This window comes from Dermacentor silvarum, chromosome 4 (assembly GCF_013339745.2).
Source record: "Dermacentor silvarum isolate Dsil-2018 chromosome 4, BIME_Dsil_1.4, whole genome shotgun sequence".
NCBI classification, from domain to species: domain Eukaryota; kingdom Metazoa; phylum Arthropoda; class Arachnida; order Ixodida; family Ixodidae; genus Dermacentor; species Dermacentor silvarum.
This window is the reverse complement of record NC_051157.2, coordinates 51,232,986-51,260,664: the sequence shown is the minus strand read 5'-3', so window position 1 is coordinate 51,260,664 and position 27,679 is coordinate 51,232,986. Positions and strand designations below refer to the sequence as shown.

The window sequence follows — 27,679 nt, the reverse complement described above, 5'->3', positions numbered from 1 at the left end:
CTTCGCGAGGGTTAAAGCAACTTACGGGACCCCCCTTCTCTACCACGCGTTCTTTTATACAACCGCGGCAACACCTCCCATAGAAACATGGGCGACAAGAGACCACGTATAGCGATGCATGGCACGTCCTGCACGCGCCTGGCGGGCTCAAAAGAAAAAAAAAGAAAAAAAAAAAAAAGGGAACGCGCGTCGTGCAGTCATCGTATACACTCCACTCCCCCTTCCCCCACTTTCAGCTCCCACCCTCGCGCAAAGAGGAGCGGGGCGGGTCCTCCGCTCGACCAGCTATAGAGCGGCGCGCCGCGATGCTATACGTACACCGCCGTGTGCAGCGGCAGCCTGATTTATGCGGCCGGATATTCATCACTCGCGCCGCCGAGACCGCCGGGACCGGCGCGCGCTAAAGCAGCGTCGCCACCGACGCCGGCCTCCAAGACACACGGCGTCGCCAGCCGGCAGCCTCTTACCCGCAGCGCCGCCGACGCGAGAGATTTATATTGCGCGAATGGGCGCCTGGCGACACAGAGACGCTCGCGCGAGCACCCATGCATCCACGGCGAGAACCGGCGCGCGAAACCGCAGCGATTTCTCGAGGAGGAGAGGGGGGGGGGGGGGGGGGGAGCAGGAGAGGCGACGTGCGAGGGGCGGCTCGCCGAGACCCGATGTCAATGTATAGCCAGCTCAATGAGCCCCTTAATCGCCAGTTTATATACACATATAAGAGTCCGCAAGATCGGAGCGGCGTGTGTGTCACTTGCGCTGTCTTTCGCCAGCCATAATCGGAGAAGATATACACGCGCTGCCGCGCGTAAATACCGAAAAAAGGGCGAGGAGGAGTAACTGCAGCTCACTGACCGCACGTGCAAACGCGATTCCTCTCTGCCTTTCATTCGTCCTTCGAAACCATGTGGGGGAGAAGTAGAGCCCCCACGGGTCGATAAGATAAATATCTAGGCATCTATCACTCCGAGGGTAAACAACATAATTCTCTGCGAAGCTTCGGCTTCTTCCCTTCTTTTTTTCATTTTTTTTTCACATGAAGCGGAAAGCGTATATACAAGCAACGTACAGATGAATCTGCAGTTGGCGTCACGCTCCTTGCACCGAGTTCCGGCGCGAAATACAATTTTAATTGGTCGCATTTTCAAGGCGGAAGTTGTGAAGCTTTATTTCGCGCCGATGATTATATAGACGAAAACCATGCGCCATACGCCTAGCAATTACAGAGGCAGAAAAACACCGGCTTCTGTTTCGTTACCGATACAACTATTATACGATTAAGACGCGCATTCAGAACTACGAAACCCCTAAGAATACAAGCAATGATTTCGACAGTAGCCGTCGTTCTTGTGAATTATCGTTTCGCCATTTTACAGCTTTCCTGCAACGACAAGTGTACACATGCGCCATCTACCGCTGAAGCTAGTACACGCCATACGCACACATCAATGTCAAATGCAGTGTCTACATGCTTGTACAAAGCATACCACTGCACACGATACGAATATATAACTATAGCAAAGGCTGTACGATAACCAGCTCCATCCCAACAAAATCAAATCAGGAACGCTCGGGTGGCACCTATGCACACCTATATGCATGTATACACGGCTGACGAGCATGTCGTCCAAACGCGCGGCTTAACTATATACAGGTATTCGACACCTCAGTGAGCTTGCGTAATAGCACAATACAGAGACCGCCTTGCAGTGGGCCGCTTCCGAATGGAGCACTTCGCCGCCAGACTCGAAATGAATTAATGTAATGACATGATGTACCTGATGCAACCATGTACCTCCTTTCACGGCGAAGAGCCATCTATGCCACGGAAAACGAGGAGATCTTTCGGTGGCGGCGTGGCCACGAAATAGGCACCACCGGATTAGTTGGAGCGCGCTGCTGTCGCCGGAGTTACGTGGAGCATATACATATAGACGTCACGGCGGCGAGGATGACAAAACGAAACTTTGTCCACCACCCTCACGAAGATCGAAGCCAAGTCCAAAGGCAGCCGGACGCCCCAACCACCAAGCCATGGCGCAACCGGGCGAAGAAGATGGTGCTAAGCCGATCAGATCGTCTGGCAATAACTAAGAGTCGCAGAAGTGTTTTGAGATAAATCAACATCGACCAGGCGGCCCCAAGTCGGCTCTTCGCCGTTATAGATGTCGCGAAGTGAGACAGAAATCCCTCACCACGAATCTCTTTTTCTCCTCAGTTTGCGTTCTCTCTCAATCTGATAACGAGGAAGAAAGCGCCCCACAGAAGACACCGACCGCACCCCCGAAGAGAAAAAGCTCTCGCGTCGTGTCTCGCGAAGCGCAGCTGGGCTTCTCTTTCGGTCAACGGCGTTTTTATCCCAGCGAACGTCGCGAGCATCCTCCACATATACATACATCCGTGTACAGACCGCAGCATGCATTAAACATGCACGCGCCTCCGAACACCGATGGGTAGGAAGAGACGGCACGCAGAAGCAGGCTGCTGCTGCCGCTTGTGGGTCGTGATGGTATAGCGGGGGGTGCACCGGCAGAGCGGGGTTTTTTCGGAGAACGTCAGCGCACGCACAGACACAGCGCTCGAAGGCTTGAGCAGCGGTGTGCCTTCACTGCGCTGTCAAGTGCGGTCGCCTCTCTTTTGTGGTCGCGTGGCGCGCCGTCGCAACATCCGAGGTGCACCCGGGACACGCCCACCTGTGCGGGGCGCAGAAGGGCAACACCACCACCAACACTAAGCTACCGCTTGCAAAGCACGTATATATGATGCGCGCGGATCGAAAAAAAAAAGAAAAAAAAAATACGACGTACGCAAATGCGCACGCCCCGCATGCAAGCTCGGCGGCTTGTCTAGACACATCTATTTTTCTATTCTGTCAATTGGCATTTGCTGGGTGTCACCGGCTCTGCTGCTCGTGGATTCGCGTGTATATATACATCGAGCTGTGTTTCTTCGGAGTGTTATCCGCTATATATACATGTAGTGGAAGGAAGGTGCACAAAATAAAAAGAAACCGTGCGTAGGAAAACCCTTAAAGAAGGTAAGTGTCAAGGAAAGCGCTCTGCGGTACTTGGTTGTTGTTTACAGCACCGTACAGAAGCTGTTCAATTACAGCGAGAACAAATAGGGGTGAGGATGGTGAGAACAGCATGACTCTCTTACACGTGGGTTTTGGAAGCAATCACAAGGAGAAAAAATTACGATCAGTGAACACAGGCAGGGTCAGATTCTGCAAGGATTTGCAGTGCCTATACTTGTACCATGTACAGAAAACCACGCATCGATGTTAAAGACAGCCATGCAGACATCGCCAGCTGATCAGTTGCATAATAAAGAGGGTTAATTCTCGTATACGAGGAAACAGTTTACGATCAGCAGGCACACGCGTTCCCTATATATATTTGTGGCTGCTGTGATTGGCCCGCGCACGGTTAATGAGAGATGGCAAATCACTAATTAATCTTACGCGCCGAGAGCGCTGTAATTTCTGCTGCTGCTTGAATGACGCTAGAGCTGCGGGCTTGATAGTAGCGCGCGACTTAACACAGCAAGAGAGTGCGCAACCTTTTCCATGGTGCACGTTGTGAGTCAATTTATGCTTTATCGCGCTATCGCATGTGGTTGCTTGCGCATCGCAGCAATGGTAGACAACGACAAAGAAGGTAGAAGTGAGATACATTACGGTCTAAAGAAATGAGAAAAGAGAAATATTGCTATTCCACGATAATAAGTTGCTTAACGGGAGATGCGATACCACCCGTCTGGCGACGCAACCTGACAGATTTTCGGCACTGGCTACTATACGACGCAGTTCGTTAAATTGAGGGCGTCCAATCTTAAAAGCCTCCAGATGGGATTCCCGCGACCTTCCGAAGAAGAGTAATCATTTCACGTATACAGCTAAGCAAGGATACGGTGGGCGAAGCGTATGAAAAAGCATAAAACGTAAGCTCTTCCTCGGAGTCGAGCATGCACGACGCATCATCCGCACACGCATGGGGCGCGCTGCATGGTGCGCGTGCCTCCGGTTTCGAGCGTTGAGAATCGATCGGTGAGCGCGTCTTTTTTCTGTTTGTCTAAGGCTCGGGAAGACAGATCAGCAGGGAGGGGGTTTAAGAGGGGGACGAGCGCCACGGAGGCCTTGACGCAACAAGAAGCTACTCGGCCCCGCAGGGTGGCAGCCACGGTCACCGGCGAGCCGAAGTTTTCCGCGCTCGGGCACCAAGGCAGGAGGAAGAGGAGGAGGAAGGCGTAACACAACGAGACAGAGCTGCGAGTCATTTCTCCGCCTCGAAGAAGTGAGTATCGAGCCGCCGCGCTTCGTTCGTTCGTTCGTTGCCTTCGAAGCGCCGCATCGTCCAAGTTGCCCAGCGCGCGAGCATCGACAGCCGCATCAGCAGCAGCAGCAGCAGAAGCGAACGGGAGTGAGCGAGTTCGAAGGCGACTCGGCGGCGGGGAATTCGTGCCGGCGCTGAGCGCATGCTGCCCCGGCGGAACGAGGGGTCAAACGGACGGGTGGGGGGTATCGCTTTGGGGAAGGGGGGCGAGCGTAGGGGGGGATCCAGTCGAGTGGGGTACCCGCAGCGATCGCGACGGGGGGTTCTGCAAACATGGGCGTGCTCCCGCTGAGCCCCCCTTCTCGATCGGCTATACGGTGATGCCGGCCTCTGCAACCGTGCACTTCTCTCGGTCCGCGCGGACAGCGATCAGAGAGAGCGCGAGGGGGCGCCTGGCGGTGTGTGCGTTAGCGTGTGGGTACGCATACGTAGAGAAGAGGCACGACAGAACAGTTTTGATAGCCGCGCTGCTGCGCGCCGATACAGAAGGGAGAACGAGCGCAAGTGTGTGTGGTGTGCGTGTCACGAGAGCATCTCGGCCAAGCTGGCAAGCGCACGCGTCACATAACGGGCTGCTAATTCGCCCCGCGAAGTGTCGCGTGGCGAGGGCTTCTTGTTTGCGCCCTCACCGCCGCCCTCCTGTCATTACAGCACGCCGCGCGCGCAGCGGTGCTGTTATTTCTGCTATTCAAGCGGCGCAGGATCAAAAGGGAAGAAGCTGTTAGGGTATACGCTCAATCCGCACGGCCTTTCCGCACGGCCTTCCCGTACGCGTGCTGAGGTGCGGTAAACTACACGTGTCGCACAAACGTGCACAAATTTCGCTTTACACTGTTCGTGCGGGCCCAGAGTAAACTGAAGTTTGTGCACCTGTGTGCGACATGCGTAATTTTTCAGACGTCCACACGCGTGCGGAATGCCGTGCGGATTGAGCGTAAAGGCGGCCCTCACAGGCTATCTATGCGCACCAAGGTCGTGCGCACTCAAATCAGAAACACACACGTGCACACATAAAGAGAGGCAACGCGCGAGAAAATTAAGTCACTGGAACCGTTATGTAAACTAGAAGCGCCCCGAAAATGTTCGATCCCACTGATGCACAATTCGGTTGTATTTTTTTTTTTTCGTTTACGGACATCGGATAGTGATATGGAGACGCTATTTTTTCGAGGGGACACAAATCTCCGAGCGAAGTTATGAACGCGGCTATTTTGCATATACCTTCGCAAAACTCCTACTTGTACAAGTGCGAAACTTTGAAGCGGTGATTAGATTATCTCTCGGGTTGCGTTCGTACTTGGTCACTACTGCTACGTTTGGTAATGAGTATAGTGATGTGCAATGTTTTTGCGGTGCTTCTATGCACTCACAAGGAATCCAGCTATTAAACGTGTTCACTGAAATAATTCAGAAATATAAGGAGGAGCAAATCAGCAAAGCAAGGACATGGCTTCAGAACCTGTGGGAGTTAGATACATTGATATCGAACCTCTCATATAATTCCGGCCGTCACCTACAAGGGCAGCTCACGGAAAGTCTGCAAGGGTTCCCTGGAAGGCCAATTGACACTTAGCAAGACTTGAAGATAACAAAACGAACAGTAATTCTGTTCATCCTTCGGCGATAGCGATGCACGAGTCTGGATCAAATGGTGATATGTCGAACACTGTATAGTTGCCACCGCGCCCCAGTCCGAATTCTTTAAAATGAACCGAGGACAGCGTTGAATAGTATGCGTGAGACAAGCTAACTTGTCAAAAATCATTCAAGGAAACTGTTGCTCACTAAGCTTCTTTTTTTTTTCTTTTACAAATACTCAATATAAGTTTAACTAACACCACGTCATTAGCTATCTGGAGTCCGAAAAAAAAAAGACACAATGCGGAGACGTGATGCATATATGAACCACGATGATAATGTTGATTTATATTGGCAACACTTTTAAATCAGGGCCGCGACAAATGACGGCCTAGCCTGCCCAAGCCAATGTGGCTTCACCACATTTACCGCCGTCCAGAATCCCGCGCACCTCCTTATATATTCTCTCTCTCTCTCTCGTCACCAAAGCCCCCATCTCCACATTGCACAGTTACCTATATGTGCCTGGGACGGCCCCAGCTCCATATATGTTTTCCCCGCTTCTATTCCACATCCGTCCCTCGGCGGAGGCCGACAATGTTCTGCGAGCGCTGTTCGCCTTTGCTGCAGAATCGGGAATTCTCCGCATGGTTACGCGGGGAAGCATTCCTCGGTGACTGGCCCTGTCCTCATCTCCCAATTACCCAACTCATTCACCCTTAGTAGGTCGATGAGCCATCCCTATCTCAATAAAGCTTTACCATACCATTCCACGAATACTCTAAGCATCTCTTGCTTATCTCCACCACTGACCATGCATGGTTAAAGCTCTCATCAGCTTTTAATTCCAGCGCTCATAATATAAGCGCCATGTATCGTACAATGCGATGGCATGCGTGCGACCTCGGAGGCACGGGATCCAGTGCTACCGCAGTGAAACCGTTATTCCGATAGCTAGACTTCCTAATTAGAGGTCAGAATAATCGAACCACTAACAAAACGGCATACAGTCGGGCGTTTCCGCGGCATCCTGTACTGGAGGAACTGTCACTCCGTATACGTTCTCGAGCTACTGAAGAGTGCCATGCACACGATGAAAATACTAAACAAAGGTGATAGATACTTACTTTTGGACCTTAACTGTGCAACCACAATATATATATATATATATATATATATATATATAGTTTTCAATTTTGAGTAAGCACTAAAAAATTAAGCTCTCGTCCCTTCAGAAATAGAACAAAAGCTCCCTCTTACGAATGCTCCCAAAAATAGAACCAAGAAAAAAAAAAAAAGTTATGTTCGCGGTTCATTCAGTTCAGAATGGGGATGCTGTATTATTATATGCGCCCCTGGCGGCAGTGATACGGGTGTGTTGGCTAAACTACGAGCGACTATCTCGGATTCTCTGTCACCTCGACGCCTTGATTCGAGCAAAAATGGTCAGCCGAAATTATCATTAAAGTGTTTTTCTCTTTCTTTCTTTTTTTTTATAGGAAAACTAAGCTACCATGCAACGGTCGAGCCTGACAGGCGCAAATACGCAACCATCAGAAAGGACTTTCGCTACTCGACCTACAGGCTGAACCTCAAGACCTAGAAGAAGAAGAAGTAGAAGAAGAAAAAGGAAAGCGGTTTCGCCTATATACATTTATGAAGGTGCTCCTCTACTTTCAGTGACAACCTCAAATACACCAGAAGTGTGCAGAATCCTGTACAAGCTGCGTTCCCAATAAGAGAACGGGAGCTATTTTATATCTCACTACTTCTTTTACTATACCCCGAAAATGGTCAGCAGAATGGTCGAGAAGGGCGCAACCGTTGGCTGTGCACAAGGCAGATATAACAGTCTGCAGCATGCCGTGCAGATGCGACGAATGGAAACAGACAAGCTGGCGCGAGCAGTGCACTGAAAAGCTGCGCGTGTGGAAACATTCGGACTCTTCTCGCTGCGTGGTATAGTTAGAGATGCTTAGCTGCCGGCGGATGCTGGCGTGAGCGGAAAAGCACGACCTGCAGTGGAGTGAGGGGGCTGGGGGTTGAAGTGCCGGGCGCAGAAAGAAGCGGAACGTTCCGCTTTCTTGCGCAAAGGGTTGGCACAGCACACAGGGCAGATATACGCCTTGTGTGCGTTTGCTATACTTGCAGGAAAGAAGAGGTGGGAACAAGGGGGGTGGGGTGGGGGGGGGGGGGAAGGGGCCGGTATATAGAAAGGGGTGTTGTAAATAGGCGTCGCTGGCAAACTGGGACGCTCCGCCCACCTCTAAGAGAGCACGTTTGAGCAAAAAAAACCTGCGGTAGGACGATCACACGAGGGTTACCGGCCAACGGAAAGATTGTGAGCTAAGTAAGGTGGAGCGGTGCGTTTGTACTTCAAAAAATAATAATACTAAAGGGATGAAGAGGAAGGGGCCGTTGCGCCAGGGGGGCGTAGCGAACTACCCGCCCACCAGGTACACAACACTGCGACGACGCTTATGTGCGAAAGGAAAGCGTCACCGGCACTTGGGAGGCGTGGACGAGGATTTCAGCTGTGCCGGCAGTCGCAAACCTTGCATACAACCGAGCATCCTTAGGTTGACTGTCAGGTGGCATAAGCAGGCACCACACCAGTGGAAAGTATTTCCTCTGGCGAGGAGGTTCACGAACAGAACTCCACATCGATAGATGTCACCAGGCGTTTGGGAGCCAAAAAGGAACCGGTGAATCGGGGTTCGTAAACAATTTGACGCACAACACACTCGTTATGCCCCCAGATTGAACGTACTAACAAAGCATATACTATAGTTCCTGTCGACGGTATAGCCCGACACCTAAGTGATTTTGGCTAGCTGTATACTTATTCGCCGTATACACACACAATGGGACACGATTCACTCAAACACTTGTTTCAATATATATACTGTTGCATTGAGTAGAAACTGCAAGACTCCACATACGTTCGAGATATCGGCTGACGACGTTTTGACGTCGAGAGACTCGCAGTATGCGGGGATACCTGCATCGCATGATCGCGTAGGTTTTTCACTGCTTGTCGCGCTCGAGACATAACGCCATAGTGGAGAAGAGCCTCTGGGCCCAATTCGGAAAAAGAGAGTTCTTAAGTTTATACAGCTCTACGTAAGAGCAGGTCCTAGCGAAGTATATGCTGGACGTACTCTATTTACGCGTATATAGCGAAGGATGCCGGTCAGTGCCAAAGAGATCTCACGAATGAAAAGATCTTTTAATTCGGCTCTTGATGCTTTTGTGCGCAGTTGATATAGAAACTCGTAAGCTAAGCCTCCCCAGGAACCGCGTACCCTTTTATTGCTTAGATGAAGCGCATGTGCAAGAGTTTTCTTGCACCGCATGCCTTAAGCATGTGTTTTCATAGCTTGATGCTGTCTGTGACTTGCTCAATTACTTGCTCATTTCGCTTGCGTTGGAGAGGCATGCGGCCTGACGCGACAGGCAAGGTTGAATCCGGCAAGGTTCAACCTTGGCAAGGTTGAGGGCATGTACGGGGTATGGGGTTGTATACATACAGCGACATGTATAGGATTCAAAGTTGACTGACAAGGCTGCAACTATTTATATCTACAAAACATGGTACGAAAATACGTACAATGTTGGCGGTTCGACAGAAACAAGAGATCAAGGGCAAGCTACTGCTGTTGATGGATGGGTGAAAAACTTTATTATGGTGCTTTAGGGCGCGCGCTAGCGCGATCTAATGGAAATAATGAGATGCCGAAATCATAAAGCTATTCGTTCGTTTGAAGTGCTGTTTGCCATCGGTCTGATTGGCCGGTCGCCTTCGATAATGTATATCAGCATCAAGACCGGCTGGCTTGTGCTCTTATAGAACAGCAGCAGAACTGATAGTTGGGCGAGTTGGTACGAATTCATATTGAAATCTTTTTGCGCACACAATCGACACGGACACAGTGAAGGGGGGGGGGGGGGGGCACACAAAGCGCTCGTGTGTCCCCCCTTCACTGTGTCCGTGTCGATTGTGTGCGCAAAAAGATTTCAATATGCATTATAGAACAGAACAGTTCTAGCGTAAGAACTATTTTTTATGAATACGGGCCCAATTCCCGAAGTTGTTCGACGAAAGTTGCACGCAGGGACGTTGCAAAAAGGGAGTTATACGAAAGGCATGCAGTCTAGAAATGAAGACGGATTGGCCGACATGTATACAATATAAGCACCGTGATTGTGCACTCCATACACGCTTTTATTCGTCAGGGCGCCAATCCTGCGTTGTCGCTTTGCCACCTTAACCGACTGCTCTATATTAGAACACATTATTACAACAACGCGATGGGCATTCACACATGAACAAAGACAAAATGTATTGATTGGCGTAGCTCATACGCAAGGTCTGCGAAGAGCTCTGAGGGAAAGTGTATGGCGCATAGCGAAAAGGAACAACGGCGGGTCCCTTTACGGAGTGAACCTGTGAAATGACGATGTGAACATTTATGAAACGGTCTATAGACACAGAGGTTCACGCACACGACAACGCTTCTCACAACGCTAGCGCTAAATACGCACGGAGGGCAACGCTGCCTGGTACCATAGAGTGAGGTGATTAAAACGCGTTTCGTCGGAGAGCCACATAAATGATGCGTATACCCCGTGTCCCGGGTCGAAAGATAACTCAGGTTTGCAAAATACTCGACGACCATAATTTGAGCAAGATGCAACAGTTTCCCACGCCTCTTTCGTGCACATATCTGTAGGCGGACTAAAGAGAGGACGAAGGCGAGAGGAGAGACGAGTGTCTTGCCAGGTGTTAAATGAGAGTGGAAACTACGTCTTTCAAGCATACCACACGACACAGATTGTGCCCTCTTGAAAGGGAGATGGACCGGGATAAACTCACTGCTCCAGTACCACCCACATAACGTGTATATATATAGGTTCGGCTCCCATCGGTGACAAGTTACCTTTTCGTTCACTTTCATTTACCTTTTCATCGTTACTTTCTACATTTCAATTTCAACCACACCTAATTTCACCTATGCTTTCCTTGGCTTCGTTGTCTGTTGGTTTTATGTGGTAATGATTAACAAAATAGGAGCCCCTTGGTTTCCCTTCTTCTCTTGTTCATTCACAGCGAGGGTCTAGAATCTGTCAGCCTTGATGTCAACAGGGTAACATACGAGCATTTTTATCCAAGTGCATACGCTATCATAAGTTCACGTGTTATGTGATGACATCGGGCAAATAAGGATGTTTCACATGCGCCCACCATGTCTCTGAGTGTCGCTGCATGGCTAATTAACACTCTTAGGGCTAGATCTAAAGTAAACATAAATATTCAAGTTAGTGGACGGACTAATAGCCGTCAACGTAGCCCAATTGTAGTGCAACGCACGAGCAATGGGTAGGTTGTGTGTTCGGCTACCACCGGCGGCAAGTTATCTTTTCGACCACGTTCATTCCCCCATTTCATCATTATTTTATACATTTCGATTTCAACCTCAGATAATTTCCCCTATCTTTTCCTTGCTTCACTGCCTGTTAGGTTTACATTAGCTTTACATATGTATATGTAAAGCTAACCGGATTCATTTCTTCGCGTTCATTACAGAGCGAGGGTCTAACACGTCAGCTTTGATGCCTTCTGGTAGCATATGTGTGGGTTTACTGAACCAAATGCCTTCACCCAAAAAGTTCACGTATTACGTGACGCCTGCGGTAGATAGGACGTTCCATGCACATGCACTGTTAGGCCGTGAGTAGTGGTGCAGGCCAACACTCCCAGCGTTAATTCGAGTAGACAGACATATATACCCTGCAGAAAGTGGGTGGGAAAACGGCGCCCCAGTAACTTCTTTGGTAAGAGTACCGCACGCGTAATGCGAACACGCGAGTTCGTATCATCCACTTTCATTTCCAATCAATTGTAATTGAAAAGGCGGTACTTCGTTTCTCAGCGAAAAATATAATGTAAGGCAATTTATCGATCTGAAATGCTAATCAAGTGTTTCGTTTCATGCATATTAGCGCACCGTGTACACACGCTGGCGGGATATCATCCAAGCTCTCGAAAGAAAAGTGGAGGCAGTCGTTGCGAGGGTGCCAAAGAAATTGACAATGCCTAATCGATTAATGTTATAGTATACCATTGCTTACAGGCATAGAAAGAATAGAATAGACAATCGCCTCTGATTCCCCCAGTTGAGGACATTCAAATGATCTGGACGGCTGAAAATACGCGCAGACGCGCTCCACAGTCCAGCGATTATGACTTCGAAATGACTTGCGAACAGCAAATAAAGTTATCAAGACGAGACGGTATTACATTTCTCGACATCTTCTATCCATGCACATATATACATTTTCGTTATTTTACGTTGGTTTAGTAATCTTTTATTATGCCGGTTAATGCTACCCGTAAATACAACCAAATAAAGCTCACTGTAAACTGAACATATGACAGAAAAAAAAGAAGAAAAAAAAAAAAACGAAACTTTGACAGAATGTATAGTTATGCCAGTTTCGTCTTTGTCTAGAAACGTTACGCGTTTGGAGGAGAAGATCCAAGACACATCGTAGAAGAGCTTTGTACTTTATGGATGATTTATGCACGTTCTTTTACTTTTACGCTTTAAACACTCAAATAGAGCGACCTGTTCATATATCGAAAATTACACTTTCAAGACTGAGTGAGAAGAATGGGAACCGAGGGAATCATTTTTTTTTTATTAACGTTAGCCACAACATGAAGCCAACAGCTTGCATCGCCAACTTGAAGTATTAAATTAAAAAAAAAAATTACATTAAGGAGTATACCGTTTCAATGTAGAAAACACGAGCTATAAGATACGCACCACAATGTACAACACTCGGCAGTGTCACGGATGTATAGGAATGAGGATCAGAGTTCACACAGCGTCATCGCTGCACACGCTTAAACATTTACTGCGCGTTGTCGCATATGCGCAACGTATAGACCGAACGGCAACAAAAAGCAAATGCTCTCGACATTTCGAGCTTTCTTCGCTCGCTTGTTGCATTTCTGCAGCATATATATCTTTGAATACCGTGCCATCATCTGCATGCCACACGCACTATACATGCAGCTGTACGCCAGAGCTAAACTCTGGCAGACGCCACAATTATTGCAGACGCCTCACGGAGCGCGCGCTGTCAGTGATTCAAGTACGTTCTGGCCGTTGTAAGTTGATTTCCGAGACCCATATACATTGAAGCAAGACAGTTTTTGTCTACACACCTTTTCGGTTGAGTAGATGCTAATCAGCTTTAACATATAAGAATGATTTTGTTTACGGTGGTGGAAAGTTATTTATGTTGGAAAAGAAAAAAGCAACAATGTGCACCTTGAAGTCTTTTTTTATCACATAGCGGGTGAAACGTAATCTATAAGCTCTTAATTCTATGGCCGCGAAATGTCATCTGACTCTAACGACATCGACGTCTAGGGGAGTGGCGATGACTCGGACTGCATGCTCCTTTTAGTTCCATGGAGATAAATTGTTTGCGAAAGGTACGTGTTTTAACTTAACGTGTGTAGTACTGCATAAGAGAAATACAGTGAACAACCGTGAGGAACCAACATAGAAGCTTTCACCATGGTAGCGTTGAAAATTGGAAACATGATATATACATCACTGTGAAGGCTGAAAAAACAAATCGAATCGGGAGAAAGGCCGAGCAATGGATCAGTGGAGAACAAAAAAGGACCCCTATATATATATATATATATATATATATATAGCTTGTGTATTTTTAGAAGAGGTCAGCAGTTGTGTGCGATTTTGTAGGGTTTCTTTCGATACACATAAGATCCTGGGGCCCCCCCCAACTTGTGTGTTGGAAATAAAGTGGATTCTGCTTCTGATATTTTTCACCTGTACCCAGGTTGGCTACTGAATGTGTTTACGTGCTAAAAGCGGCAGCGGTGCAAGTTTCCTGGATGTATATGGAATCTGCTATAGAGCCACAGCTCGAAGTGTATACAGAACATATACTTTTGCTTGCAGGACTGAACAATCGCTTCCACTTGGATCGCACCAAATGATCATATTATACGCTTCCTCACGTAGAACTTGGCGCTTCATAAACAAAAGCTGCAGTGATACAGATGCTCATGGAATTCTGTGTAATTGCTCGAAATATGGGGCCTGCAGCTTTCTTCAGCAAGAAAGATCAGTTGGATTCTCTTTAATTATACACTAATGTTAGCTTTTTCTCGTGAATTATACCTAAAAAAATTGGTATATACCGGTTACTCCTGCTCTCCTATACAAGAAATTAAAACCCTTATACACATTGTTAACACATCTGTGTTCTTCTTTCTGCAATATAAATTGTGCGCAGTGTCGAGACCAATATTCTGCCCAAGTACGATGATCGTGGTGGCTGCCCAACTTACCACGAATAATATTATTATTAAATAAAAATTTTGTGCAGTAAAATGTCGGTTAAATTTATACTGGATAAAACAACATCTTTCTTATGGTTAAATTGAGCAAGTAGAGCAGGTAATATATTGTTACAAGCGCAACGCCCTTTTTTACCCCCCGGCACACTCCCTTACAGAATAATAATAGCACGCTCGTTTCCACTGTATACGTAAAGTTGAAACGAGCGCAGGCGTGGTAGGGCATGTGCCTCGGGACAGCGAGGCCTTGAATCCGGCAGCATTGATGCCGTCAGGTAACATGTGTGGGTTTATCAACCAGTTGCCTTCACCCAAAAAGATCACGTATACACGTGACGCCTGCGGCAGAAAGGATGTTCCACATTCGCCGCCAAGGCCATGAGTGGTGGCGCTGGCTAACACTCCCAGGTTTAGTTCTATAGTAGGTAAACATAAATACCCCAGAAAGTGGATGGGAAAACGGCGCCGCGGTAGCTCAATTGGTAAGAGCATCGCACGCGTAATGCGATGACGTGGGTGCGGGACCCACCTGCGGCCAGTTGTTTTTTCATCCACTTTTATTTCCATTAATTTATGATTTCTTTAATTCAATTAATAAGTGCAAGTAATTTCCCCTATGCTGTCCCGGGTGTCTTTGTCGGCTTCTTATGATAAGGTAACATGTAGGCACATGTGCCAATATTACTTGACAACCTGTACGTGCAATAGAAGGGTCATTCGACGCCGAACGCGCACCAGCCAGTAACTTGAACCTCTCCGACTTACTGCTTCTTCTTATTATTATTCTTTAATTGTGGGCATTTAGTAGGTCCAAAGAAACGCATTCCAAAAATATTTCATGCGAAGAAAAAAAATTGTCTGCCTGAGCGCCATTTGAATTCTACCCTTCTTAAAGATAAAGCATGATACCGTCGAGAAAATAAAATCGCAAAGAAAGGAATCTTAATTCAGAGAAAGCAAAAATTTCGTCTCATTAACTTAGAAAGATAGCGCTCTACAACGCACTTCATAGGCTCCACCCTTGATTTTTGATGAACTTATAGTGCGAGCAATAAAGCAAATTTGGGCCATTCCTGTGATTTTTGCAATAAAAACTTTAGGTTGATCCACAGCTGCTCTGTTAACTATTCTTGGAAAATGGCCAAATAATAGGCTGAAGTATTTTGACATGCTACGACCACGAAATGTTAGAGAAAAATGATCTCAAAGTTGTAGAAACTGCTTTTTTTTTTTTTTTTTTTCACGTTTCCGGCTGTAATTTTCGCATTGAGGTGGTTCACCTAAAAATATGAAAAGTTGCCTATTTCATAGAAGACACCTAACACGTTTATTCCGAGTAATTTTTCTTTTATACAAAAAAAAAAACAAACAATTTGAAGTTTGATCCCTACTCCATATACGGCGCCATTGAGTATAGCAGTGCGTCTTGGCTGCAATACACGCCTTGGTGGAGCGGGATACATTACTGACGTTTTTCTCAGGGTGGCGTTGCACAAAAGTTTGATACTGTCGTCATGAGGAGCAGAAGGCCGCCGACGAGCGAACGAAGCGAAATAGTTGGGGTTGCGAAGTACCTAATAAGCCATTTCAGCGTGCCGAAGCTGTGCAGTCATCACGTCACGACGTCCACCAACCAACTAAGGGATTTCACAGACCTCAGCGTTGACGGAGACCGTCGGCGCTGAAAGCTTGGCTTCGCTAAGCCTACTACTAAGTGGTTCATTTGGAAAAGGAAAGGTTGGCGCTATCTTCTGCAGCCCTTGAGGGAGCACGGCTCGGCGCCTCTTCTCGAGGTGTAGGACGGCAATTTCTCTCTCTCTCTTTCGTTTCGCCGTTCCTGCACAGACAACATATATTGGGGGAAACTGGGATGCCAATGTGGTCTTTGAATTCAAAGCAAGCTGTTCGCCGGGAGGTCGTACGCGAACACCGATGACGGTTGCCTGCAATCAGAAGACGCCCGTTCTTGCTGCTTCTGCTGACTAGCACATACGGCGAATATATGGGCGCTGCGCTGCTACCACGTGATGAACACAGAACCTCAGTATGCGTCGGCTATTGACGCCGTATCACTTCGAAGGAGTGACTGAAACGGCAAGGTCAATGACGAGACACGCGGTTAGCATGGGTATCCCGAAGTAAGAGACACAGCCAGCGCCAAGCTGCACTGACCAGCAGCCGGAGCCCTAGCCGAAGGCAGCGAACAGCAGAGCCCTATCGCGATGTGGCGGCGGGAAGGCGTGCGAACCACGTCGCGCCGCGCCGAGCGCGCCAGCGGCAACGCCGGCCGGCCGGCGGGGGGCACCGGCGGTGGAGGAGGAGGAGTGCGACCCCCCGACGGCAGCGCGCCAGCCACGGAGGCGGAGTCATGGGCGGAGCGGGCCGGTCGTTCGGGAGAGGCAGGCCTCGCCCGCGCCGCAATCGCTGCTGCCTCCCGCCGCCGCGTTCCGTGCCGAAACGCAGCGCGACGAGCACGCCGGCCGGAGAAGCAGAAGAGGCAGCAGGAGCGCGAGTTCGTGTCTGCTTGCGGCCCCGCGGCCAGCAACCCAGGCATACCATGCTGGTTCCGTCGGACATGATGGGCGCCCAGTCCAAGCTCCTCTACCAGCTCAACAAGTTCTACGGCGAGCGCGTGCAGACGCGCAAGGCGGGCGTCGCCAAGACGCTCCGCGAGGTGTGCCGCGTGGTGCAGGACGTGCTCAAGGAGGTCGAGGTGCAGGAGCCGCGATTCATCTCCTCGCTGAACGACTGCAACGGCCACTTCGAGGGCATGGAGGTAATATCGCCCACCGAGTTCGAGGCCGTGCTCTACCTCAACCAGATGGGCGTGTTCAACTTCGTGGACGACGGCACGCTGCCCGGCTGCGCCGTGCTCAAGCTGAGCGACGGCCGCAAGCGCTCCATGTCGCTCTGGGTCGAGTTCATCACCGCCTCCGGCTACCTCTCGGCGCGCAAGATCCGCTCGCGGTTCCAGACGCTCGTGGCGCAGGCGTGCGACAAGTGCAGCTACCGGGACAGCGTCAAGATGCTGGCCGACACGAGCGAGGTGCGGCTGCGGATCCGCGAGCGCTACGTGGTTCAGATCACGCCGGCGTTCCGCTGCGCGGGACTCTGGCCCCGGTCGGCGGCCCACTGGCCCGTGGCGCACATCCCGTGGCCCAACCCGAACCTGGTGGCCGAGGTGAAGGCCGAAGGGTTCGACCTGCTCTCCAAGGAGTGCGCCACCCTACAGGGCAAGCAGTCGTCCATGGAGGGCGACGCGTGGGTCCTCTGTTTCCTCGACGCCGAGAACAGGCTCCTGTCCGGGGGCTGCCGCCGGCGCTGCCTGAGCGTGCTCAAGACACTGCGCGACCGGCACCTGGACCTGCCGGGAAACCCGGTGTCCGCGTACCACCTCAAGACGCTGCTGCTGTACGAGTGCGAGAAGCACCCGCGCGAACTCGAGTGGGACGACGCGTGCCTCGGCGACCGGCTCAACGGCATCCTGCTGCAGCTCATCTCGTGTCTGCAGTGCCGCCGTTGCCCGCACTACTTCCTGCCCCACCTGGACCTCTTCAAGGGAAAGTCGGCCGGTGCGCTGGAGAACGCGGCCAAGCAGACGTGGAGGCTCACGCGCGAGCTGCTCACGAACCACAGGTCGCTGGAGAAGCTCTGAACTGACTCTGCTCGCTGCTAATATACTATGGTGTATACATGCAGGCGGCGCTATAGGCCGTCGAACGAAGAGCCTGTGATCGTGCAACCCGCCACTCCACTCGTCAGCACGCTCCCCACGGCGCGCGACTGTCTTCAAACCTGCAGGACGCAGTGGTCCCCGACCGGTTTCGCGTTCTGAGACCAAGCGCGAAGTGTCCGTGTGTCCCGGAGTGCGGTGGCCATACAGTTTCGTGTTCGACGCAGTGCCTCCGCGTGTCCGCGGGTGGGCCATTAAAATGGAACGGTGGCCATAGCGCGGCGTCTAGCAGCGCTGTGTGCGAGTGCTCTCGCGACCGGTGCAAAGAGCGACGAATGGACGAAGACGACTGGGAAGGACATCGCGCTCTGTTCCAACCTTCAGAGTAGTCGCTCCGCACGCCCGCTGTAGGTATTTATTGTCGAACTCGCATCCCTGTGCTATAGATGTATGTATAAACATGGTCTCTCACCAGGCTAGTCCCGATAAAGCTCGATAGTTCTACCAGGTCACCGAGAGAGGTCGCATGTGGCGATGTATACGCTGGCTGTCTGTACGTGTGTGACATTAGATGTCCTCAATTTATACTTTTCGAAGACTGTCGTTCTTTGCAGAAATAAACGAAAGGACGATGCCAAGCAATAGCCGAGTCACTGCAGTGGGATTTCCTTAACGATATTATGACATATGCTATTGACCGGACAGGCTATACCCAAGCAACCTAGTTTTAAACGACTGATAGCATTGTTGTAGGCCAAAATATATGATGTAATTGATCCTATGCAGTATTGTAATGCTCAATGAATAACTGCTGTTCCAAAAACAATTTTATGCGAACATTCCCATATATAGTTCGCAGGAGCAGACAGCATGCACAGCTATAGCTAAGCGTAAAATTGAAGTTGTTCTACATTGTAGAAAAACAACTTAGAGAGCAATGCAGTGAAATATACTCACCTTACGTACATCGCAAGAAAAAAAAAGTGTGCTTTTAGTTAGCCGTACACAAATCGGCAACGAAAAATGTTGGCCTTTCACTTACGGCGAAACAAGAGCGAGACTGCAGCAGCAAATATATGGTTGCCACGCATAATGATACTTACATCAGTTGTAGCAGTGTACTGTATAGATCTACTGTCAGAACACTGTAGTTGAACACCTGAAGCTAGCTGGACATGTTTACACCTGATACCGGTCAACCGTTTATCGTTTGGCATTGTCCAGGCCCTCGAGCTGTACAAGCTGCCGAGAGCCTGTCAGTCAGTCACAGTCTACATACTCAGAACCCGTGTACTTAAAGCAACACTGTCTGGATTTCCTCCCTATATGTATAGCCGCTTCGCGACATGACAGCGTCATATATATGGGAATATGAACAGTGCGTCGCAGGCATGAAGCTCACGGAACCCTAAAAATTAGATGTGTCATTGTTGCGATGCGTATAGCATGTGCAGCACGCGGGACGTGACAGCTCCCCCATCTACAGCGATTAAGTTTCGCTGAACAAGAGGGACAAGATGACATCTTTCGTATCTACGTTTGGAAGGGTCACCCCTCTGAACGAGTTAAGTGTAACAGAAGGCTTGCATGCTTTATAGTTGCCGGATATTATTACTATTTTCCGCTCGACCTACTTACGTCAATTGAACACTCAGGCCAAATTGTGTTCGTATGCGCGTGAACAGTGCAGCTGTTTTCACGTTTAGCGAACCCTTTCGGAAAGAAGAATGCGAATGTGTCGCTTCTCCTTCAGAACAAACAATGAATGACTTAAGCAGTCTTCACAGACTAACAAAAGTGGTGTCGCAGCTTCTGGCCGGTACACCATATACTTTTTTATCTTCATGCCTGTTATCGTTACTGCAGGATGTGCTGTGTAAGTCCGTTAAGATCACAGAAGTCTGTACATGCGCGCCCTAATGCAGCAGCCACATTCACTAAGCTATAGAATGTGAATGTACTTTGTCCGACCATGCCTATCTTGTCGTGCAAGCGCGCGTTCAAAGGCCAAGGGAAAACAAAAGTGTGCAACACCTTTTATTCTTTGTTGTCTTGACATGTCTGTCGTGTTGGCATCTTTCAGATTTGTTGTGAAGAAAAAAAAGAAAAGCGAGAAAAGAAATACTATAGAATGAGAAATAAAACTTGCTATAGAATACGAATCCTCTGTTTTCATGTACCTGTGCCTTTTCAATTCCCATCACTAACGGGGTATCTTCCTGCTCGTGCGCATATATACGTATATATGTCCTTCACGAAGCAGACAGGCAGGACATGAGGCCATAACGTCGATCGATCACTACCTGGGATGCCAATATCAGTGTGCGCCGATAAGCTATACATGTGCAAGCGGATGTGGATGTGACAAATCGAATGACACAGTTCCTATATCAGCGTTATTAGCGCTTAAGTGAAGGGCACAGTCACTCCTGTGAGGCGTAACGATAGAGGTGGTGACATGCCAAAGTGAAAGTACATCCCTCAACGTGAAAGACTGAAAATACGACCCCAGTTCACCGCGAGCGAACTTGCTACGATGAGCTTCGTACCAAGCAACGTTACTAGAACAAACTGGTACGAAGTGCACATAGTTCTGCACAGTGTCTCCCTCGGTGTTTGTCTGCACTATGTGACGGTTGAGACAGAGGCAATTCCACGCCGTTAAGAAGCATTACGGGCTCCACGGTCGATAACGTTTACGTGAGTGTGTTCCCAAAGTATGTGATTCAATGTGAAAGCCACTGCGGCTAGAGGCGCACATGCATGCGTGAACACAGATCTTTCAGTACGAAAATCTGAACATCCGAAGAAATTGACGGAGACATAGAGAAATGAAGAAGAAAACGTCGCGTTCAGGAGAAGGACATAGTAATGCAACTCTGCGGAATTTTCAATATATATGCAGCCTCAGCAGCACTGTTGGCAACACTGCGAGAAAGTCGCTAAATTTAGCGGGATTTCAGTCACCTTAACGACAACTCTGAAGCCTTAGCCACATTTCTAGTAAGATTTTTTAATGATGTGTTTTAAATAGTCAGTGAATTTCCCTGGTAAATTTCATCAAGGGACTTTTGCTATAAGTTAACTGCCTCGCCTCCATTTTATCCCGAGGAGGATATATGCACCCACATTTGTCGCTATACTTCTAAAGAAGTACTGCGTTAATAATTCGCTGATAACAGCGAACCATTATCACGGGGAAAAAAGGCAACCTCTTACCGTGTTGAAGAGCTGAAGCGACGGGTGGAAGCGACTGTGACATTCCTGATACGTGGTCACATGCACGAGCTACTGATGCCCATTTCCTTATAAACGTCGCGATAAATGCACCAGAAAGCCACAGAGACCAGGGTCATATACCAAGGGAAAGTTCGCACCTATAGTAACTTGTTCCTATAAGACCTATATATCCGCACGTTATATCCGTGTGCATTTCAGGCCTGACCGAGGCAAGAGCGATAAAAATATTGAAATAGAGGTTTTCTTAGAGAAACGAGAAAGAAAGCATACAACGCTGGGTATATGTCTAGGTCTTTGTACGTAGATGTCACTCACAAGGAAAACATTACAAGTGCAAGCCAGAATCAAGTGACATGCCGTCCCAAGGAACGCAATCTTAGACGCGGAAGTAAGAAATGCCTCTACGGAACTTGCTGTTCAACTGAATAGCAAGAACTTGGCGCTAAGGACGAAGCAATATTCATACAAATATATTCAGTCTCGTGTATAATTACGATTAATCCAGTTTATGCGTAGGATTTATGAGGTTACGTCATCGTCTGGGAATACGCACATAGCACAATCAAGTATACCATACTGTGAGAACGCGAATGTATGCAAATTAACTGTGTGCTGAAGCGGACGGGAGAGAGGGAACAGAGGGTGAGGGGTAGTGAATTCAACTTCGAAGTCCTCACCCCTACAACATATCCTTATGTATATATTATATATAATATTCATAATATAAAATAGGACAATTAGATCCCTGGATGTCAAAGTTATTCCAGCACGACGCGTAGAATTACACATTATAATAACAACGCATGGTTACGTACAGAGTGTGCAGGCTTCTAGAGTCGTCAGAACCTATAATCAGACACGAATTACATTTCCATGAATGAATCAGCCTAAAAAGATGACATGAGCTGAATATTTCAACAAGCTCTTGTAATATATACGCGTTGTCATTGGCTTGCACGCGGTGTATGCAGAACGTGCCGTGTTCACTTTAACCTGTATGGCAAAAATTAAAGTTAACTGGAAAGAATAACTGGCAATTGTATACTGGCCTCAACAAGGTGATTTTCTCTCTATAGCTGTATATAGCTCCTTTCAATAGCAGTTTGACTCTCCCTAGCCAAATGCGACGCAGCCAAAATTTTCGAAGGGACAACACGGAATCAGCCAACCTTGAAAACATTTCCTTGTGCCCGAGGAAAGGTGTCAACTATGTGGTGATCGTGCCAGCAAGGCGCGCCACGACCACAACCCACGCGAAACACGAGCCAGCCATCTTGGATCGATAACAGCGGAGCATCCTCCCGCCTCGCCTGTCATGGCGTGCCGCGGGTATATTCGTGGGATTCGGGTATAGGAGCGCTGGCTGAGTTAGGCAACGGCAGCGTGCGCAGAACAAATGCGCCATGTATGCCTCACAAGTAAATTTCATGAAAACGACTAAGCCGCATCGCTTTTTAAGGCTGCGCCTTCCCTTCTCTTATTTGACCCTTCATCAGTGCGTCTTAACCGAAGCTTCAGAGACAACTCACACATGTGGCGCAGCTCTTTAAACGAGGCATATGTAGAGCTAAGAATTTTTGTTTTCTGTTCTGCACTGTAGATAATATTATTACGTTCAAGATTATCTTTGTAAGACTTGTGAGATGTCATCGTGGCCCTTTCGTTGACTCGCATCCTGATTAAAATATAGATGTATTCATAGCGGAGTAGCGTGGTTGACTTCGCCATAACAAATGTAATCACACACCTGATGGGCCACGGAAAATCAGGGCCTGCATTCACAAAAGTCATTTTGCCTAAAATCGTTTCCTGATTGACCGGCGTTCGGGCGCCTGCCACTCATGATAGACACTATAGCATGGTAACAAGTCGATCCGCACTGATGTGGCTAATCGTGGACGGAACTTACACACATAGGAGACGTTTTTGTGAATACGAGCCTTGCATGACCACAGCGTCAGCTTAAAGTGAAATCAGAACACCAAAGAGAAAGTAAGAATCAATGAGTACAGATTTTATGCGCCCGATCTGACATTGAATGCGCCGCCATCAATGTCAAGTGATCGGGCGCGCTGAACATACTGCACGCGCTCATAACTTTGCACGTCCGGCCCTGAATCACGTCAATTCACAAATACTGCATTCGATACTGCGAACACGGAAACGGACACGTGCGTTCCCATTTATCTTGACTCGAACGCCATTCATTTTGTGCACGCCGACAGTGTATCATACATGCATGCCATGCATTCCCAAAAACCAACGTGTCGGAGCTATCCAGCGACTGCATACCATGCATCAATGCGGTAAATCAGGCGAGTCTGTAGAACTTAAATGTAGGAAACAGCTCAAGGGCGACGAAAACACAGAGCCAAACAAGCACAACACGCCGTTAACTATACTTCAGTTCGTTGCTAGCTATATAGCAATATACGTATAGGTATATACACCAGATCTTTCTGCGAAGACATAAAGTAATTTCTGGAATTGCCTGTGGCAGTAAGCACAATTCTAGTCCTTGATCTGGCCCACTCGAAGAGGTGGACATTACTTGCCCGAGAAATCGAAATGCATAATTCACCAATTATTAAAAATTCACTAACTATTTTAGTTTATCGGAGCGTTTATCAGAACCGAATGTCCTGTGCCCCTCGCCGGTGAAGCGCAGTTTTTGATCATGTTTTCGACACCTGGGGCAGAATTGATTAAGTTTTTTTGTTCTCATAAACAGGATGTCCCAACTATCATGCGCCAAGATTTAAAAATATGCAAATGCCACGTAGCTGGACAGAACCAAGATAATGTTGTTTGCCGTCGCTTGGATATACTCAGATGAATTTTCGCATTCCGCCTAATTACATAATCATTCTTAATTATCAACTTCAACTTCTCAAATATTATAATTACATTGAAAAGTGTCAATGCGAAAATTGTAGAGCAACATGAAAAAACCCTCGATACAGCTCCCTGTTGCTTAATACGTGCTACGTAAAAGTGTTTTTCCGAGCGTGAAAGAAGCACGCGAATACACGCAATATTGCTGTGCGACTGGTCGCTCGAGGCACTTCTATATATATATATATATATATATATATATATATATATATATATATATATAAAAACATTTAAAAAAAATTTAGACACCACTATTAGATGCCAAAGGCTGCGTCACCATGTACGTGAACATATAACTATCTCCTCATGTTTGCTATGGTAAAAACAGAGTTGCATTGCCTAAACGCAGAGAACACGGTGGAACTACATGCAGTATATATGTATAGATTGCCATGTTGCTGCAGCGTCCGGTATTTTCACGCAATCTCGGTGATTTCGAAACACACCTCTAGGTTGATTTCCACCATATGGGACAACACAGATGTCTAGGTCAATTTAGCGTGAAATTTCTCAAAAGCGCATGACAGGAATATGAGTAAACCACTTCTTTATGGTTAGACATGCATCGTATACTTCATCCCTTTGCTTAATGACTTCCGAGTGAATTTCGAAAAATAAAAGCTTATATATATATATATATATATATATATATATATATATATATATATATATATATATATTGAAAGACGGAAGACGACCAGGACAGGCAGCACTGGCAGACCCGTTTATTCCACCGGCACGGCCGAGGCTCAAACACGAAGAGAAACAGGGATGATGATGGCTATATACAAATGAGAACGATGAAGTACGTGAAATGTGCTTACAATATATATATATATATATATATATATATATATATATATATATATATATATATATATATATATGAAGTCAGGTTATGCCGGGGTCCGGCCTTGTCGGACCAAGGTACGTAAAGCTCCGGATAAAGGTAAAGCTGAGCTAGCGTTTCAACGTGCTGGCTGTACTACAACGTGGCGACATCGATGACGTCAGAGCACATTAGCTAGATAGCACAAGAATATGCCCGGCAGTGATCGACCGAGAATGAGGCCCTCGGCGCGTGTCTCACGCTGCCGAAATATTCTGGGCCCGAATTCACGAAGCTTTTCTTCCGTAAGTGCTCAGTGCCGTTGGCCAGCCACATTCACTAATAATATATCCAGTATCGGGATTGGCCGGCATTTGCTCTTAAGAAAAATTCCAGCGTAAGATCTTTTTTGCGAATATACGGTCCCTGACCGGAACCCTTTCGTATACGGCGTGCCGCATTGTTCATGCGAGAGCATGCAGCTGTGAAACGCAAGAGTAAAAAGAAAAAAAAATTAAAAGAAATTGCGCATTTATCTTCTGCAAAATAAAAGACCGATGTTCGTGATGTCTCCCACGCAGTAAGTACGCAAGGCATGCAGGCCGCGCGGCCTCGTCATCTATATAACACAAACAGGCTGCCGTCGCTCGTGACAACTTCCGGGGTGTTAGGTGCAAATGAATATGAATGGCCGCCTTTAATCTTCACACTTGCACTGAGCTCAGACCCAAATGAATTTTTAAAAAGAGAAGAAAGGAAGAGTCTCTTCAAAACAAACTACAAATGTGATGAACTCAAAAGGCTCGGAATGCGCTCAAAACGCCTGTACTTTCTCGCCACGCGTTCATACAGAGGGCGCGCACGTCACAGTATACCATGTAGTGAGACGAGAACTGCACGAAAACCCAATGATGTTGCGCGGGCGCATTGTACTGGGCTGCTATACGTTCCCTTTAAGAAAATGAAAAGCAAAAGAGAGAGAGGGGGTGAGTCGCAGTGACTGACACCGAACGGCGTAGGATATGCTCACACGAACACAAGAACGAGGGGCACACATAAGGAACACATATATCGCTCTTAAAATGTTACGCCATTTAGGGGGAAAATTCTGGCCTCACAACAACGGCCTCACAACAACAGTTGTGAGGCAGTCGTCTTCCGTATTTTCTATCTGTAACGTTCCTTACTACCTCGAATGCTATAGGAGCAAGTTTTAGACAGGAATGTATACCAGGCACACGTCGCTATAGAAGAAACAATCACACTAACGATGACAACTGTCGTTTGCGGGCAGAGCTATACATTAAAGCTTGAAATTTGTGCTGCACCACGGGTGAGTAACATTACGAGCACGCGCTATACTGTACTGAGATGACCAGCATCTGTTGGATACCTTGTGTCAGCAAAGAGGCTTATAAGAGTATGATGGTGAGGGTGCAAAGAATTACACCGATAAAAACAAAGCAGAGGTAAGGGCTTAATTTATCGTGCCTCCTTTATGGATGCTGCGGCGTGATGTATCATCAGTGGCCTCCTTTTCAGAAGCTGTGCTCCTATAAGCTTCCGTTGGTCAGTCATTCATTGGTTTCAATTAAGCCGAGCTTATTTATTCTGAGTACATCAAGTATGAACAGAGTCTCGTGCATTGAGATCGAAATGCTCGTGGCACTGCGAACGGCGAAAAAGGGAACGGAGTGGACCAGGAAGACCAGAAGCGATTGGTCGAAACAAACTTCATTGCAGATATGCGGCAACGCAAGCAGTAGTATACTTGCTCGCGCAGCGACAATAATTGCAACAAATGGTATACGTGTGCGATCAAGTCTCACCGAAGCCTTCTTATGTTTCGTCGTCCACACTGGACCGCTTATATATGGGCACGAAGGCAGTTCCTACATTGGCCGCGAACGGCCGTTGCGATTTTCTTTCTATGCAGTAAAATAATTACTGCATCTTTAAAGCCACTGATGATTGAGAAGTGGAAGGAACACGAGGACGAGTTGACCCCCGTTTTACGCGAGATTTTATTCCCGATGTGAAACGAAGGACGAACGCGACGGAAAACGAAAAAAGAAAAGGAAACGTTAACGTCTGGGATGATATACACGTCAATGCGCAACACGCGCGAAACCATGCGTTCATGTACGCGTTGGCTGCTGCTGACTTATGAACAACACTGCGAACACAGCACGCCGCATTCGTGCAGAAAAGGGGCAACAAACAGCTGCTCTGCCTCCTGACTATACTTCCGGAACACAAGTGTTAAGCGCTCTTTCCCTTTTGCAGATGGTGCAGCGCAATGTGTTTCACGACACGATCATTCAAGCAGACGATATCATTAAAATGACGCACTTTTTATAAAAACGACGCTTTCGCGCTGCAAATTTCAGAAGCTAAATTACAGCAAAGGGCGCTTTGGAGACTAATAAGGAATGAATCGTCAGCAGCGGAAACCGAGTTTACGCGTCGTATCATTTTCACAAAACGCACATATCTTGCAACCAGCTTCGACCGTCGCCCAATGCCAACTATGACGCCTCGGAAGCACTCGTGCGTAAGAAAGAAATCATTAGAAAAAAAAAAAAAAGAGCAATTTGGGTGTTCCCTTTCACAGCTGCTCGAGAGGGTACATGTCCCACAGTTCCATTCGTTTTCAGTAGTATATATACATAGGAAATAGACGGCGGATTTATTACAGGATCTACATGAGCAAATATATTACGGAG

At 47.7% G+C, this 27,679-nt stretch overlaps 2 protein-coding genes across 3 annotated transcripts in view; one reads left to right on the top strand and one right to left on the bottom strand.

Annotated features, from left to right (window-relative positions):
* Positions 1 to 27,679, bottom strand: part of LOC119450006 (neurobeachin) — a 319,496-nt gene that overhangs the window by 89,221 nt on the left and 202,596 nt on the right. The window lies entirely within an intron of this gene.
* LOC119450008 (protein mab-21) lies at positions 16,507 to 20,145 on the top strand. Its single transcript, XM_037713340.2, has one exon. It carries the CDS (start codon positions 16,685 to 16,687, stop codon positions 17,969 to 17,971), a length of 1,287 nt encoding a protein of 428 aa, XP_037569268.1. The 5' UTR covers positions 16,507 to 16,684; the 3' UTR covers positions 17,972 to 20,145.